Source organism: Antedon mediterranea, chromosome 9, assembly GCF_964355755.1.
Source record: "Antedon mediterranea chromosome 9, ecAntMedi1.1, whole genome shotgun sequence".
Taxonomy (NCBI): domain Eukaryota; kingdom Metazoa; phylum Echinodermata; class Crinoidea; order Comatulida; family Antedonidae; genus Antedon; species Antedon mediterranea.
This window is the reverse complement of record NC_092678.1, coordinates 24,353,066-24,369,530: the sequence shown is the minus strand read 5'-3', so window position 1 is coordinate 24,369,530 and position 16,465 is coordinate 24,353,066. Positions and strand designations below refer to the sequence as shown.

General features: G+C 35.4%; 2 protein-coding genes across 2 annotated transcripts; both read left to right on the top strand.

The window, feature by feature from the left end:
* Positions 1 to 1,476: 1,476 nt before the first annotated feature.
* Positions 1,477 to 5,778, top strand: LOC140058599 (uncharacterized). Its single transcript, XM_072104277.1, has 2 exons — positions 1,477 to 1,594; positions 3,607 to 5,778. The coding sequence occupies exon 2, from the start codon at positions 3,761 to 3,763 to the stop codon at positions 5,063 to 5,065; it is 1,305 nt and encodes a 434-aa protein (XP_071960378.1). The 5' UTR covers positions 1,477 to 1,594; positions 3,607 to 3,760; the 3' UTR covers positions 5,066 to 5,778.
* A 2,379-nt stretch (positions 5,779 to 8,157) lies between these two features.
* On the top strand, positions 8,158 to 13,736 carry LOC140058597 (uncharacterized). Its single transcript, XM_072104276.1, has 9 exons — positions 8,158 to 8,385; positions 8,890 to 9,183; positions 9,502 to 9,837; positions 10,927 to 11,115; positions 11,519 to 11,698; positions 12,174 to 12,215; positions 12,396 to 12,489; positions 12,692 to 12,760; positions 13,120 to 13,736. Exons 1-9 carry the CDS (start codon positions 8,295 to 8,297, stop codon positions 13,220 to 13,222), a joined length of 1,398 nt encoding a protein of 465 aa, XP_071960377.1. The 5' UTR covers positions 8,158 to 8,294; the 3' UTR covers positions 13,223 to 13,736.
* Positions 13,737 to 16,465: the final 2,729 nt, after the last annotated feature.

The following is a 16,465-nucleotide window of genomic DNA, read 5'->3' as shown; positions in this document are numbered from 1 at the left end:
GGACATTAATATACTGAGCATCGTCAGTGTTTGTTGCAGTAGCTGACTTTCGAAGATCTTCATGTTGTTGAAAACCAGTGTATTGGTCATTGATAAAGACATTTCTAATTCCATCTGTGTCTAGTGCAGTAGATGACATTCTAATATCTTGTTGCTGCATTTGATCAAGTTGAAGATTAGTGTATTGGTCGTCGGTGACGTCATTGGTGACATCCTGGGGTTTTGAACATCTTGATTGCCTGCGTGCACATAGTAGGTAAAAACACCCTAGCCAACTAATTACCAATAACACAACCAAACTTCCAATAACCCAATTTACCCAATTAATGAGAGTTGTTACTGTGTTATCAACTGCTTCAGAGACGTTTAAAGAAGCGCGTCCTACACCCACCGCGTTTTCAATCTCGCAGACCAGTAACAGATTAGTATCAATTGCGGCTTTCAATGTCAAAGAACTACTTGTGTTGTTTAGCATCTCACAAGAGTTTGTCGTGTTTGATCTTTTATCGCAGTTGGGACAAACTTTCCATCGAAATGAAACATCACTTGGATATGGAGTTGTTGTACTTGTACACTTAAATTCGCTTCCCTTAACCTCTTTGATCTCTGCTTGTGGTTTCACCAACATAGACGTTGAGCAGTTGACGGGCTCTGGCAACATAGGATGACGCACCATGCACCAGAATCTCCCGCCATCTAATCCACTGACATTAACTTGGAAACTATGTTTGACGTCATCAATGGCATTTGATTGTGTTTTGTCAACTGATATAAGAGGAACCGATTGACCTTCTGCAGATTTCAAGATTGTGATGTTTACAACGATATTTGAACCGATGTCAGCGGAACAGGTTAGGTTGAGATCCTGAGTAATTTCGTCGGGAGTTTGGCTATTTAAAGCAATGCGTGGTGTTTGAAACAGTTGGCATTCAACAGAAGGAGAGTTATGTAAAAAACCCACTGTTAGTGTTATGCCACATGCAAGTATATCTCCGTTCAGTTGGCAAATATAGGTACCTTCGTCTCTACGCTCTACGTCTTGTATTATCAGTTCATATGTTCTTCCAATAGATTCTGGCGTGGTGTACTTAATCACTTGTTTACCATTTTTTAGATATTGAAGTTCTTTGTCAATAGGTTTTTCATATAACGACCATTGTACTGTTGCTCTACTTTTAAATGCTGTGCATTCTAGTGTGATTGACGGTTGCCCATCAATTGCATACACGTGACCATTCTCAGCTTCATCTCTAATGGCACATGATAATTCAATTGTTAAAATACAGATAATAAGATGCAAGTTATCCAATCTGAACTTTATTCTAGATTTCTTCATTGTCCACTAAATTTCTTTTTTTATTGGGAGAAACTTTGACACAGTGGCACGTCACACCACGATCATTCGTTTAAATTTTTGTGTTGTTGCTGGGCGTGCTTTTGTTTCTAGTAATTTCATTTGATTGGCTTAACCGGTGATGATTTCCTGAACGATTGTTATTATTAAGTGTGAAATAAATCTGTTGATATCCTTTGCAAATCTTACACCAAGAGAGTTTGAACAAAGTTTTCAATTATCCTATTGTTTAAATTTTTGGTAAGTTTTTCTTTGTAATTGTATATCTGTATGTTTTTTGTATGTATTACAGTACATGGTATTAAAAATAGTTTGTTTCATAAACGCACCACTTGTTCTTGATATATGCATGTACTGGGAGGGGACTATTTAGTAAAGGGAACATTCCTTGATGATGAGGAAACAGTGACTGATTAATGATGTGGGTTATAGGAGAGTGAACAAAGAGTACCTAGGAACAGGAAGAACCACTAGGAATGTTAATAGCTGGAGTAGGGAGAAATAGTGAAAAAGGGTTGTTGACCTGATGGTCAGAGTGTTATATTATTCCCTCTCTACCAAAGAAGTGTCCCACTTCGTATATTAAATTGTAATTGTAATATAAAGGAAATTAAGTAATTAAGTAAATGCGAAAATTATTAAAACTGTAAGTTAATTAAATTTAAAAAACAAAATCAAGTAATATCAAGTAAAGGGAATGAAATATCATTCCAAAATCAAAATATAGTGATGATAATACGTTACTACTTCTACTACTAATTAAAAATAAATGTAAGTATTAAAAACTCGTCAACATGCAATATATATTATGTAAGTATAGGGAATATATATAAAAAAAAATATAAAATATCATAAGTTTTAAAACATGCAATTAATCAAAATGAGTTTATGGAAAAGTGAACCATCATTGAGAATAGGAAGTATAGATTGAAAAACACAAGTAAAGTAGAGTAAAAAGAATGATGATATACTGTAGTATACATCGTAACACGTTGTCAAATATTTTTATAAAAGTTGTCGTAAAGTACGGCGGAGTTAGTACACAAGGTAATAATTAAGCAATGTTACAATATGATTATATCTATAATAATAATACAGTATATCACCAGAAGAAAGAGAAGGTTATAGAAAAGAACTAGAAATGATGGGTCACTTCCACATCGTTAATATTGTGTTCAATCCAAATGAAAGAAATGTAGACAAAACAATTGATACAGAAAGTTGAATATAGGCTAACGTCCAAAATAATGTTTTAAAAAAATTAGCCAGGCCCTCCACAAACAAAATGTTATAAAAGTTACATATGCGACTCCAAAAATTGTATAAGTTCACATAAAACGTTACAAAAATGTCAAAAGAAAGTGAAACAAATAGTCGAAAGAGCAGTTAATGATTGTCTTCTTTCTTCTTCCTTGGCCTCGCTGTTTTCTTTTCTGTATTCCGTTTTCTATTCTTGGGGCTGGTCCGACAATTGTTCCATTCAATAATCTTTTTTTTCTTCTTTTGCTCTTCTTTGTCGAGGTTCATACAGCCATCAACATCTGCTGCTCCACAAACTCTGCAAACTGCAATCTGCTGCGTGTTTTATCTTCTTTTTTTTAAATTTTTTTAATATTTTATCGGCTTCTGTGGGTCCAAATCGGTGTGGGAACCAGTTGTAACGGTGGTATTTTTGTGCATCCGTTACTATAGGATGTCACACAGTCACATAGTGTACTAACAGTAAATATGGTTTTGTCCAGACACAGTTTTATTTCAATATTCAATGTAATACAGTCTGTTCTGGCTATATCACATACGTTTTCTTCTCTCTATTATAAACGTTTTATTATCTTTTTTTTACCAGTACATCCATATTTAAGGAACGGTCCTAATTAATATGCATGTTCTGGGAGGGGAACAAGGAAACATTCCTTGACGATGAGGAAACAGTGACTGATTAATGATGTGGGTTATAGCAGAGTGAACAAAGAGTACCTAGGAACAGGAAGAAACCACTAGGAATGTTAATAGCTGGAGTAGGGAGAAATAGTGAAAAAGGGTTCTTGACCTGATGGGCAGAGTGTTACACTACCATAAATCATTTCTCCATGGTACTGTTCGTAGGAGGGCCATGTCCAAGTGAGATATGATGCACTGTACTGCGATTTCGTAAAGAGCCTAATACAAATGTCGTACTGTAAATTTCAAATCAAACTGACAACCATTACAATTTCTCACTTTTGTTTCTGTCTTTAATTATTTTTTATTAGAAACGCCTACAATAAATCTATATAACTGAGAAAAGACGTCGTTCAGACGCCCAAACAGAGTGATTTCACAGCAATTGAAAAGAATGATCGTATGGTGTGACGTGCCACTGTATCATGATCAAAGTTTCTCCAATAAAATAGAAATTTAGTGGAAATGAAGAAATCTAGAATAAATTTTAGATTGGATAACTTGCATCTTATTATCAGTATTTTAACAATTGAATTATCATGTGCCATAAGAGATGAAGCTGAGAATGGTCACGTGTATGCAATTGATGGGCAACCGTCAGTCACACTAGAATGCACAGCATTTAAAAGTAGAGCAACAGACGTACAATGGTTATTATATGAAAAACCTATTGACAAAGAACTTCAATATCTAAAAAATGGTAAACAAGTGATTAAGTACACCACGCCAGAATCTATTGGAAGAACATATGAACTGATAATAAAAGACGTAGAGCGTAGAGACGAAGGTACCTATATTTGCCAACTGAACGGAGATATACTTGCATGTGGCATAACACTAACAGTGGGTTTTTTACATAACTCTCCTTCTGTTGAATGCCAACTGTTTCAAACACCACGCATTGCTTTAAATAGCCAAACTCCCGACGAAATTACTCAGGATCTCAACCTAACCTGTTCCGCTGACATCGGTTCAAATATCGTTGTAAACATCACAATCTTGAAATCTGCAGAAGGTCAATCGGTTCCTCTTATATCAGTTGACAAAACACAATCAAATGCCATTGATGACGTCAAACATAGTTTCCAAGTTAATGTCAGTGGATTAGATGGCGGGAGATTCTGGTGCGTGGTGCTTCATCATATGTTGCCAGAGCCCGTCAACTGCTCAACGTCTATGTTGGTGAAACCACAAGCAGAGATCAAAGAGGTTAAGGGAAGCGAATTTAAGTGTACAAGTACAACAACTCCATATCCAAGTGACGTTTCTTTTCGATGGAGAGTTTGCCTAACCTCAGAGAACAGATCAAACTCGTCAATTGACTCTTGTGAGATGCTAAACAACACAAGTAGTTCTTTGACATTGATGGACAAAATGAATACTGATCTTATGCTTAAATGCGAGATTGAAAATGCGGTTGGTGTAGGACAAGCTTATCTAAACGTCACTTCTGAACAACCTGAAGACGACGACGAGGTAGCAGATCTGATTTGGGTAAAATGGGTTATTGGATGCCTGGTAGTGCTGTTAATTATTGGTATTATTGTTGCAATAGTTGTTAAGAAGTCGGAAATTAAAATTAGTCTCCAAGAAATTGGTAAAAAGCGTGATGAAAGTACAACAAACAAGACTACCACCGATGTTAGCCAAATGCCTCTATATGCCATCCCAAACAAGAATAACAACAAGGGAGCAACAAATGAAAGCAGCCTGAACACTCGATATGAAATGCATGCACCTGAACCGGTATATCATGTTTTAGAAAAGTAGTCAGGCGGTAAATGCATAGGCCTTTTTTTCTATTTCTTGATTCCAAACTCAGAAATCATTAAGTCACGTTTTATTCTTTCATACTTATCTTGAGACTTTTTTCTTATTTATATTCGTCAGTTATCATCAATACAGTTTTTTTAAATGTATTACTTTTTACTTATTTCCGTCCTACTTAGTATAGGCATACTTAACTACTCAGATAATGAAGAAGAATACAAATGTGAACACTTGTTTCAATAACTAATACTGTACTGTATAATGCATTAATAATGATCAACTATAAGCTAACACGCAACATACATTGTCTAACTCTTCAAACCAATTAAAACAGCTAGCAGGTACCCATGATAAATTAAGTGCAAACATGTTGTAGATAATGAATATAGGCTATAGGTTAGATGTTGGTATACCGGTAATATGGACAGTGTTTTATTATAAAGAGTTAAAATTAGAAAACATGGTTAGGGGTAAATTAATATTATTTTTAGAATTCTAGGCTCTTCCTGAAATAGATTAAGGGGCTAATATTTTGCTATGATTAGTGCAATAATGTTTCAGTATTGTATATAAATGTCATGTTATATTTGTATAATGCTATGTTATATTTCAATATAGATTTTTATGAAGATTTTGTAACACAAGGTATAGGACGTAAATGTCACCGTAGCAACAGTAATTTACATTTTCGTGTATAGTTTTTAATATTAGAAAGGACATACCTAAATATTATTGTCTATTAAAAGAAGTATCCATAGGCCTACGTAATGACGTCATAATTTATAATCATTGTCTTATGGATAAATATGCGATAATTGCACATTATAGATCTTTTAAATGTTATATTCTATATTTAAATAATATATTCAGACACGGAACTTAAGCTCTAAGCCATATAAAATGATTTTAACCTTTTTCTAAGTGCAAACCGATCATTAGCTATATCATATCGGAAACAATAACATATACAGAGGAAACTATTGATTAATATCGAAAGAGATTTCTGTTGGAATTTTTTTCTGCCGAATACAAAAACAATATTACAAAACATATCCAACAACAACCCAACCCTGAAATCGCAAGATGTTGGCACTAATGAGGCTGCTGTCTTTGTGTGAATAGAAAATACTGATTTTGAACATATTTCATGAGTCAGTAAATTCAACTACGAATTGTCTGATGTACGACGTATCATACTAATGCATTGGCATTGTTGTAATTGTTTTAAAATACGATGGTTTGAAGTTTCACACGCTGCTGATGATCTACTATACTACTTTTCTTTCATTTTCCGTCCGGGTTTTTTTTAATTGGTTCTCACTACAATGTATAACTCAAGGACGTACGTACAAAGTAAGAAGCGGCTTGACCAATGACAAGAGAAAATTTGAATAATCCATCGCTTGTGATTGGTAAAATCACTTGCGTTGCACCTTACGTCCTTGTGTTATTACCCAAGCTTAAATACACCTCATGGACCGTGATACAGTATTCTGTTATCTATGGGGCGCTATCGCCGTCATAATTGTTCAGAAACGTATGACGAACTCTGTTCAACAATTGTTTTTGAAAATGTTTTAATTTTGGAAAAGAGAAATCGTCATAATTTTGCGAATCAATAATAATTGATAACGCGATATCAGCAGCATCATATGAAACACTTGATGAAACACTTTTTCATAAATCGGAAAAACGTAGCGTGACAAATCGCATGTTTTACTTTCCATGTTAAACCATTTTCTATATACTTACAACTAAATACTAAATACAACTATTTTTCCAATAAAAACTTTAATAACTAATTTGTGTAAATTTTATTAAACATTAGTGTTCCATCGAAACCGAAGTTCGTGAGAAAATAGCTATCACGGGCCTCTATAATAATAGCAATGAAACGTAATGAACATCCGGGAATGTTATAAACAACAAATAATAAAATGAATATGAAAAAATTGTTCTATTTCACTTTTAATAAATGTAATACAACAGAGGGCCATTACGATATACGATATAGAGGGCTCACACACGATACAGACGTACGTCACAGAAAGTAGTGACGACTGAGGGATTAAACTAGGTAATATTCATTGACATCTTTTTTACAATTAGTACAGAAAAGAAGATTCGTTATATAATAAGGTTTATCTCAAATAGCGTGCGTGACGCATGATGGGAAGGGTTTGGGAGCAAACGTCACGAGTACGTACGTGATTTGTTTGTAGGCTTACGTACGCGCCGTGAGGTTTGCTCACAAACCCTTCCCATCATGCATTGTGCAACGACGTTCCTCGCGAAACAAGGTATTTGCAATAAACCCGATGGACCAATTAAGCTAAAACCATATAAAATTCTCTGAATAACGGTCTAAAATAGAATGAATTTCTACACACTTTATGAAAATAAATTCTAAACAGATAAGCTAAATAATTATATACGTAAAATGATATTAACTTTATCTAGACGTGATTAGGCCTAAACCAATTAAAAAAACAAAAATACACAATCAACTATCAAAATTAATTCTAAAGACAGATGCTCAGAACAATTATTACGAAACTGTATGGTAGACCACACCGACTTAAGATTAGAAATAAATTAGGGCCATCATCCACATTATGATATGTTTCTGAACATTTTGAACGGTCCCTTCGAGCAACTACTGCGGAAACTTTGTATCAGTTCAATAAATGGGCCAAATAGAAATAAAACTATGGTTTACTCCGACTATGTTTATATGTAACTTTCGACCTTTTAAAAAAAAAATGAAAAAATAATTCTAAATAATAAACACCACTTGGTGTTATTTGCTTTTAATTCGTATATTTCGTCGCAATCGAATAGAGAACTTAGAACCGCAATTTAAAAAAAGTGTTATGTTAACAATTCGTGATTGTGTTATTTTTCGTTTTTGTTGAAAAAATATTGAATAACAATGACATTCATTTTGACAGTTGACAAACATAACCTTTTCCTTGTGCATTGGTATATACCACCAAGAACCACACGGAAACATGGAATGACACGTCCGAAAGGAAATGATGCCGTACTTGACAATGCATGTCTTTCCTGCATATACACTCGGAATGACTTGACAGACCAACAGTACAGGACATACAAACGACGATCATAACAACGCTGGCGAACATACGCTACGTACGCAATTAACACGCGCGCGTACGGATATATAATTGGATATTATTTTAAACGATAAAGAAACGATAAAGAAACGATGAAAGCAATTGTAGGTTTAACGTTGATGTTAAGTTTTATCAGTGTAGCTGAAACTAAAAGCAATTCATGTAAAGACCAAGTGCCGGTTGGTAAGTAACTTTTCTATTGTTTTATTTCTTGTGCCTACCGTTGGATTAACTTTCTTCCTTTGGCTTAATTCGAAGGTCAACTGGTCACTACTGTCTGATATAACGATTTTTTGAACAATTAATTATTGGGTTATACCAGAAAAGAGTGAAATGTATACACTCATTCCTGCTGGTTATACAAAATATAAATTCCATGGTTCCCACTAGAGACGCAAACACAAGTACGCAACCCGGCCTACGTAAGTGATTTGACCAATCATAAGCGATGGATTATTCGAACACTGTTGCTTGTCAACTCGCATGCGTTGCGTATCTATAATGTGGGAACCAAACTTAACGCGCAGTATCATATGTGATCTAGAACAAACTGTACATACACTACCGAGTAGGCCTATACCATCGAATGGTTTATATATAAATGATGTATCCATCTGAATATACAGTACAGTAATAATTATATACCTTAAGCCTACTCAGTTTTAATATGATTTTATTTATTATTAGGAACACCTTTTGCATTTTGCTTTGACAACTACCCAGAACTAACATCAACTGTACGAGTAAGGTATGGTTCTAAGTGGATACCAATCTGCGCAAACCCCTGGTCGATTGAATCTGCGCATTTCGTCTGCCAGAGCGTTCATGGAAGTGACGCAATAAGTCGGCAACTTGTTTCATCAGGCGATAATTCAAAATTCGCAAGCATTGACTGGGAATGCCTGAGCAGTGATTCGGCTGGTGATTCATGCATAAAAGAGATAAACTCATGTGAAGATATAGCAAAAGCTGATTGTCATGGTAAGAGGGTGTTTAATTGACTATGATGGTTTTAAAAAATGGTTTCAATTTGACGCAACTCAAACACGTACGCGCAACACAAAGACGTACGCACGACGCAAATGAGTTGACCAAAATACAAGCGACAGTTCAGATGATCAATCGCCTTGTGATTGGTCAAATTAGTTGAGGTTTAATTACGTCATTGCGTTGCGTTCTAGGAAACAAGCTTAAAAAGTATCCATACTCTAATTCTGTGCCCAAAAAGCTTTTAAATCGGGCAATGGAATGAATTTTTTAAAAAGTATCATTAGTTTTTCCAATGTTTGTTTTATTTAGATTTTCGTTTGATTTTTCAAACTGAAGGCCACGAAAGAGAAGGCATGCTAGAAAAATATATAAACGACGAATGGGGTGCAATTTGCCCTTCGGGATGGGAGAAGCCAGAAGCAGACGTAGCTTGTAACCAGCTGTATGCCTGCCCGGCACAGACAGCATTGCTGGAAGCTACATATGCCGGTTTTAAAAAAGCATCGAGTGTACCAATAAAAGTACGCTACTACAGTTGTCATGGTAATGAGACTACGCTCGATGAATGCGAATTTGAGCTTGCGCAAGATGACGATAACACGTGTAAAGGTAACGATGAACGCAGAGCTGGTATAGAGTGTAGAAGTAAGTACAGTAACTCAATCACATTATCAATCATATACACAGTACCAGCTGAAACTATATTTCTTCAAATACCAATTGATTATTGAGAAGCCGCATTACCGACCGACTACTAATGATAACTAAAACGCCACTCCGAGTGTGCATACCTCCGCCTACTTTAAAATTCACCTACATAAGATTTTACCAGAAATTTTTTTTTTTTTTGTGTGAATAGGCTAATTTCACTACAACCATATGTAGGCCTATGCAAGTTCGGTGTTATGGTTATGTAACCAGCCTTTCAAATAACAATAGATTCAGTTGACTAACAATAGAACAGCAACGCCAAAAACAAACGGGAGAATTTAAAAAGAAATATTTTTTTTTTAACTACTCATAAACAAACCTGTACATTAAATCAATTATCTTTTAAAATTACAAATGACAAATTATAACTCTTGCCTCTTGTACAACAATGAAGTTTTTTGGACAAGTAGTTCTCTAGAAAATGCAATTTCAGTTTACTTGTTACCTTAAGACTGTTCGCCTGCTTTTGAATATTTTCTCAAATCTTTTAACACTAGCAGGTCTGAAAATAAAAAGTGGTCTAGAATTGGGACTGTGGTCTGGATTGCCTCTAATTTAATGGAGTGGTCCTTGACCACATATCTATCTGTAGTTTCATTTTTGTAAAGATCTTACTACTAATAATAATAATAATTGTTTGAGTAATCCTGCAAACAAACAGACAGACACACGCGATCGATTACATACCTCCTTGGCGGAGGTAAACAATACAGAACTTACCCTATCAACTTCACGAAATGCTGTACCGGCTTGCTTGTAAAATATCCACACAAAGAAACGGTTACAATATTATAATCCACCATAATAAGACAATCGCAGTACAGTTTTATAATTCCCAATATCAATCCATGATTGTTTTTTCTAAACAAATATCAATAAATTCCACATTTTCTATATTCACTTTCCTACTAAAGCCGTTAAGCATCGAATGGCAAGTAGGCCTACCGCATTCTAAGCGTGTAGGCAGGTGTGAAACTCATTTACATATTAGGTGTGTATTGATGTAAACTTTTGTTTTTGTAGCAAATTGTACGAGGCCAATAATGACAGAAAGTCTTCGGCTGGTTCCCGATAAACAGTATTACGCACCCTATGAACAAGTGAAAATATCTTGTGCGCCTGGGTACCGCCCTCAAAATGGCGGCAGCAGCGAAGAGACGTGGACCTGTCAGACAACTTGCAGTTGGATAGAAAAACCGTTACAATGTAAACGTACGTGCGCTGTGCATCTATTTGAAAGATGTGCGCGTGTGAGTCCATGTGATGTTTATGTACGTCATGCGCTAGGGTGATGAGCTGAGTGGGTTTGGTAGGGTGTGCATTTTGGAGATTTTGGGAATGATGTATGTGTGGTAGGAGAAAACATTACTTTTCACAAAATGAGACTTCAATGAAAGTCTGACAGAAATAGCACAATAACCGCGCACACATCATGTTAAGATTGGTTCTCTCACTTGTTGGACGCACGAAAATGTGTTGACCAATCACAAGCAACAGAATTATCCATCGTGTCGTGATTGGTCAACGTTTCTTGCGTTGCGCTTACGTCGTTGAGTTGCGTCCTAGTGGGAACCCAACTTTACAACATTTCATACTTATTCCTTTTCAACTTTAGCTGTGTGTGAACAACAACCGCCCGAAGTTAACAACGCTACTTTTAATCCGGAACAAGACTTTTATTTTATTGGTACCACGGTTACTTACAGTTGCCAAGATAGATTCCAGTTAGAAGGGCTAGCTGAGGTCACGTGTGGTGCTGACCGACAATGGAGCGCAGTATTACTAGAATGTATAAGTAAGCATTAATTTCTTTTTTTTTCATGTGATTTTTGACGACGATACATCTTTGAAAAAGAAAAACTGATGAAAATAATGTTGATGGGAGCATGCCGGGATATTAGGACCTCGCGTCGACACAGGTTTGATGGTTTCTACGTCAGACGACGACCAATGTCGATTGACCTGACCACCTAGGTTGGTCATCGGTTGTGTCGCAAATGAAAAAGTGGAAGACGGTAAAATGCGATAACGAAGAAGGATGACGTCAATGAAAAAGTGACGATGATGACGATAATGAAAAAGTGATGACGATGATGACGATAATGAAAAAGTGATGACGATGATGACGATAATGAAAAAGTGATGACGATGATGACGATGATGATAAACTTTACTCATATTATTACTTTCATAATATCTACATGATTTGTATTGGGTGCATTAATTGATTTATTTTAAAATCATGTTTTACCTTTCTTTTCATTTTATAGGCAACACAGAGTCTAAACATAACAAAGTTGGAGCAGACGACAGTAAGTCTTGTTTTTTCTAAATAATTTTTTTGCGATGAAATCTAACTGTTGATATTCATTTATAATAATAATAATAATAGTTCATTCTTATATAGCGCATATAAGCAAGCTCTCAATGCGCTGAACATTTATGTATTTAAAGTACTGGTCAAATTATCAATTGTTTTGTTTTCTTTACAGCAATAGGCGTTTTACCAGCGGTCGTAGCGTCTATTGTCATGGCAACTGCTTTAGCTGTGGCTTTCGTATTCTTCATCGTTTTAGTCGTTCAACGGTAAGCATGATGTGCGTCAACTTATTGATGTCATCGATATTTACAACAACAAAACTGTACATGTATACTTGTTTACAAAGTAAGAAATATGAAAATGAAATAATATGAAAACATAAAACGTGATATAATGTCATTAACGTGATCATGTCACGATAAAAAACAAGATAAAAAAAATATTGATTACAATTTACTTTGTCAACAGAGCGAGAATATTTTTAGAATACGAAGATTCTATTGAAGAAATGTCGCAGAAAGATGACCTTTCAGAAAAGTAAGAATCATTGAGAAAAAATCCATAACTAAAATAGTAATGACGAAATGTCAGAGAAAAGATTTTAAAAAATTAAGAAGCGAAGTCGGCACGCCCAATCGGCTACAGGAACCTTTAACCTTCTGTGTCTCCCCCTCCACACCCCCTCCACCACTTTCAGTGACACTTCGTGTATTTTTGTTCGCCGAAAACAATAGAAATAAATATAACTTTTAAAGAAATTCTAATTTTCTTCTCATGTTGTTGTAGACCAATGCTTCGCACACACAGAGGAGTTCACAAAAGCCCATTCTTTCCAAATAGAGAGACTGGTGTAACATTAACAATTCAGTCATTGTCTGTTTTTCTTTATTCAACAGGATGAGTGTAGACAATGATATATATGAGCTGGACATGGACGATATGACGTCACAGAATGAGGAGGAGAAGTTGGAGATGAAAGAAATGAAACAAACGCAATAAATAGAACGAATCCAGGATATAAATGTAATAACCTATTATCAACGTATACATATAATATGGAAACGGATTTGAAATTCTGATGGCAAAGTTTACCATCAAATTGTATTTTTATTTAAGATACATTTACCCAGAACAACGATATTTTTCATCAAGGTCTCACGGAAAAGATTCTTTCTCTCAATTACGAATTTTTATCAAGGATTTTTTAAAAACGGGTGATTTTATATTTTAATTACATAAAAGGAAAATGTAAAAAGAAAATGTGTAAACGTTGTGCAATACGACGCTTGTGATTGGTCAGATTATTTGCGTTGCGCATACGTCTTAAACGCGCATACGCGCGCGGAAACTGAAGTTTGTACGACGGACAACCACTGTCACTGTTTGCATTCTGTATTAATGTATATATTTGTCTGTATTCATTTTTATGTGCAATTTTTATCTAAATATAGTATTCATTTCGTTTCATCAGTGTAGCATATAATGCACCTGAATTATTATTCAAGTTTTTAATAAAATAAATAAACTAATTCACTATTTGTATTCATTTGAAATCAATAGCCTTATGTCCTCATCATCCAAACATCACGTTTACCTAGACGCTCCATCAGCACCCCCATTATTCCAGTAACCCCTTTTTATTTTAAATGTTTCTCAATCTATTTAACCTGATCACAAATCGACGCTACTAAATTGTAGATTATACCTGATGCGCATGATCACAAATCGACGTTACTAAATTGTAGATTATACCTGATGCGCATGATCACAAATCGACGTTACTAAATTGTAGAAAAATATACTTAAGTATGCGTACTCAACCAATCCAAGTTTTGAAATTTCATACATTATTGTAAGAAACACAATAACACTTTTTAAAAAACTTTTTTGAAATTATTTATTATAAAATGCATACGTAATTAAACAAATAGAGAGAATATACTAGCCAGGCTCGGCATCCCATCGGCACCTTTACACATTTCTATTATTTGTTCCTAATTTTCTGACATAACTTAGATGTTCTTAAAATTGAGGGCGCCAAACATAAAATTTACGATATCGAAAGGCGGTGGAAAGCCACAGAAAAAAAATATGGTGTGCTCCCTTGCCTCTAGCACGGTAAGGCTCTCTCACAGCCTTGGGGGTACCACACATCAGATGCTTTGATGTTATCGCCTCATAATGTGTGGTGGAAAGGGGGACGTTTAAATCTGTGAACCCCAAACACAGAAGCTCGCATAGATTTAACTCTTTTCCACCGACCGGCATGGGGTTTGAACCCATGATATCGTGTTCCACGACGCTCTACCAACTGAGCTATCCGGCCCTCTGGTTTATATCAACGTTAAAACTAGATTCGTTTCTTCAAAATGACGTCATGGAAAGTTATGACGTAACGATTAGAATGATGTAATATGAAGCGCGTTTAAGAATATACTACTATACTATACACCCTTCATTACTCGTGTACTTGTGGCATAACGGGTAGTGCTCTTAGTAACTGTTTGAATTCACTCAGTTCTACTAGCTGGGGTTCGAATCCCTACGGATTTTTTTTTTAAATAAATACAATTTTTTTTAAATTTTTTTTCATAAGAGAGATATTTAGAGATTTAAGTTAATTTAGGATAGGCAGGGGCTGGTCCTGGAGACTTATGTTCTTTCCATATTTCTAAGTTCAATTTCCGGGCACCTAACAACTCTATTTTTTCAAAATTATTAGCTCCACCCAACATGGTGGGCTGGTCCTGTAGAATATAATTTCGTTTCATATGTTAATGTATACGTGCAATTAGTTTCTTTTAACTAAATCTTATCACCTTTTGTCAACAATAATGATTGTTTATGTTTATGCTGTTTTTGTTGGCAATAAAGTATAATTTCCAGAGACCTGGCAGCTCTATTTTTTTTATTTCTCAGCTCAGCCCCAACCATGATAGAGCTGAGGTCCTAATGGGTCTTATATATTTTGTTTCATATTTCAACAAATCATGTCGTAACATCATAAAGCGTGGTTCCCACTAGCGACGCAACGCAAGGACGTAACGCAACGCAAGTGAATTGACCAATCACAAGCGATGGCTTATTCGCTTGTGATTGCTAACTGTCTATAACTTCGGTTGTCATTGGTTAAAACGCTTGCGTTGCGTTTACGTCCTTGCGTTACGTTCTAGTGGGAACCAAGCTTTAGGAAACAAACCAAGATAATCTTTTGTAAAATGTAAATGTTGTTTAAGCTTGGTTCTCACTAGGATCATAGTCAAAAGAAACTTTCTATTTTGACTATGCTAGGATGTAACGCAAACCAATCACAAGCAAGTTGGAATAAGCCTAGGTTTCGATTGGTCAATTCGATTGCGTCTTACGTCTTTACGTTGCGCGCTAGTGGGAACCAAGCCACATTGCGTGCCGCTGATTTAGAGAGTTTAATACATGTTTACGTAGAAATTGTATTGATGTTAATCAAGTAGTTCATGCTTGGATTTCCGATTATACCAAAAAAACGCAAACGTCAAGCATTTTAAACAAGATTACACAAAAAAAAACCAATTTAAAATCTCTATATTCAGTTTATTTACCCGAGCAAATAATTCTCAATGTCAGCGTTGTAGATTATACCTGATGCGCATGATCACAAATCGACGCTACTAAATTGTAGATTATACCAGATGCGCATGATCACAAATCGACGCTACTAAATTGTAGATTATACCAGATGCGCATGATCACAAATCGACGCTACTAAATTGTAGATTATACCTGATGCGCATGATCACAAATCGACGCTACTAAATTGTAGATTATACCAGATGCGCATGATCACAAATCGACGCTACTAAATTGTAGATTATACCAGATGCGCATGATCACAAATCGACGCTACTAAATTGTAGACTATACCTGATGCGCATGATCACAAATCGACGCTACTAAATTGTAGATTATACCAGATGCGCATGATCACAAATCGACGCTACTAAATTGTAGATTATACCAGATGCGCATGATCACAAATCGACGCTACTAAATTGTAGATTATACCAGATGCGCACGATCACAAATCGACGCTACTAAATTGTAGACTATACCTGATGCGCATGATCACAAATCGACGCTACTAAATTGTAGATTATACCTGATGCGCAGGATCACAAATCGACGCTACTAAATTGTAGATTATACCTGATGCGCATGATCACAAATCGACGCTACTAAATTGTAGATTATACCAGATGCGCATGA

Excerpts from the sequence above, each read along its gene's own strand:
- LOC140058597 (XM_072104276.1), top strand. The coding sequence starts at position 8,295 with ATGAAAGCAATTGTAGGTTTAACGTTGATGTTAAGTTTTATCAGTGTA. Across the intron at positions 11,699-12,173 it reads AGTATTACTAGAATGTATAA|GCAACACAGAGTCTAAACAT; the intron begins GTAAGCATTAAT and ends TTCATTTTATAG. Across the intron at positions 12,490-12,691 it reads ATCGTTTTAGTCGTTCAACG|AGCGAGAATATTTTTAGAAT; the intron begins GTAAGCATGATG and ends CTTTGTCAACAG.
- LOC140058599 (XM_072104277.1), top strand. The coding sequence starts at position 3,761 with ATGAAGAAATCTAGAATAAATTTTAGATTGGATAACTTGCATCTTATT.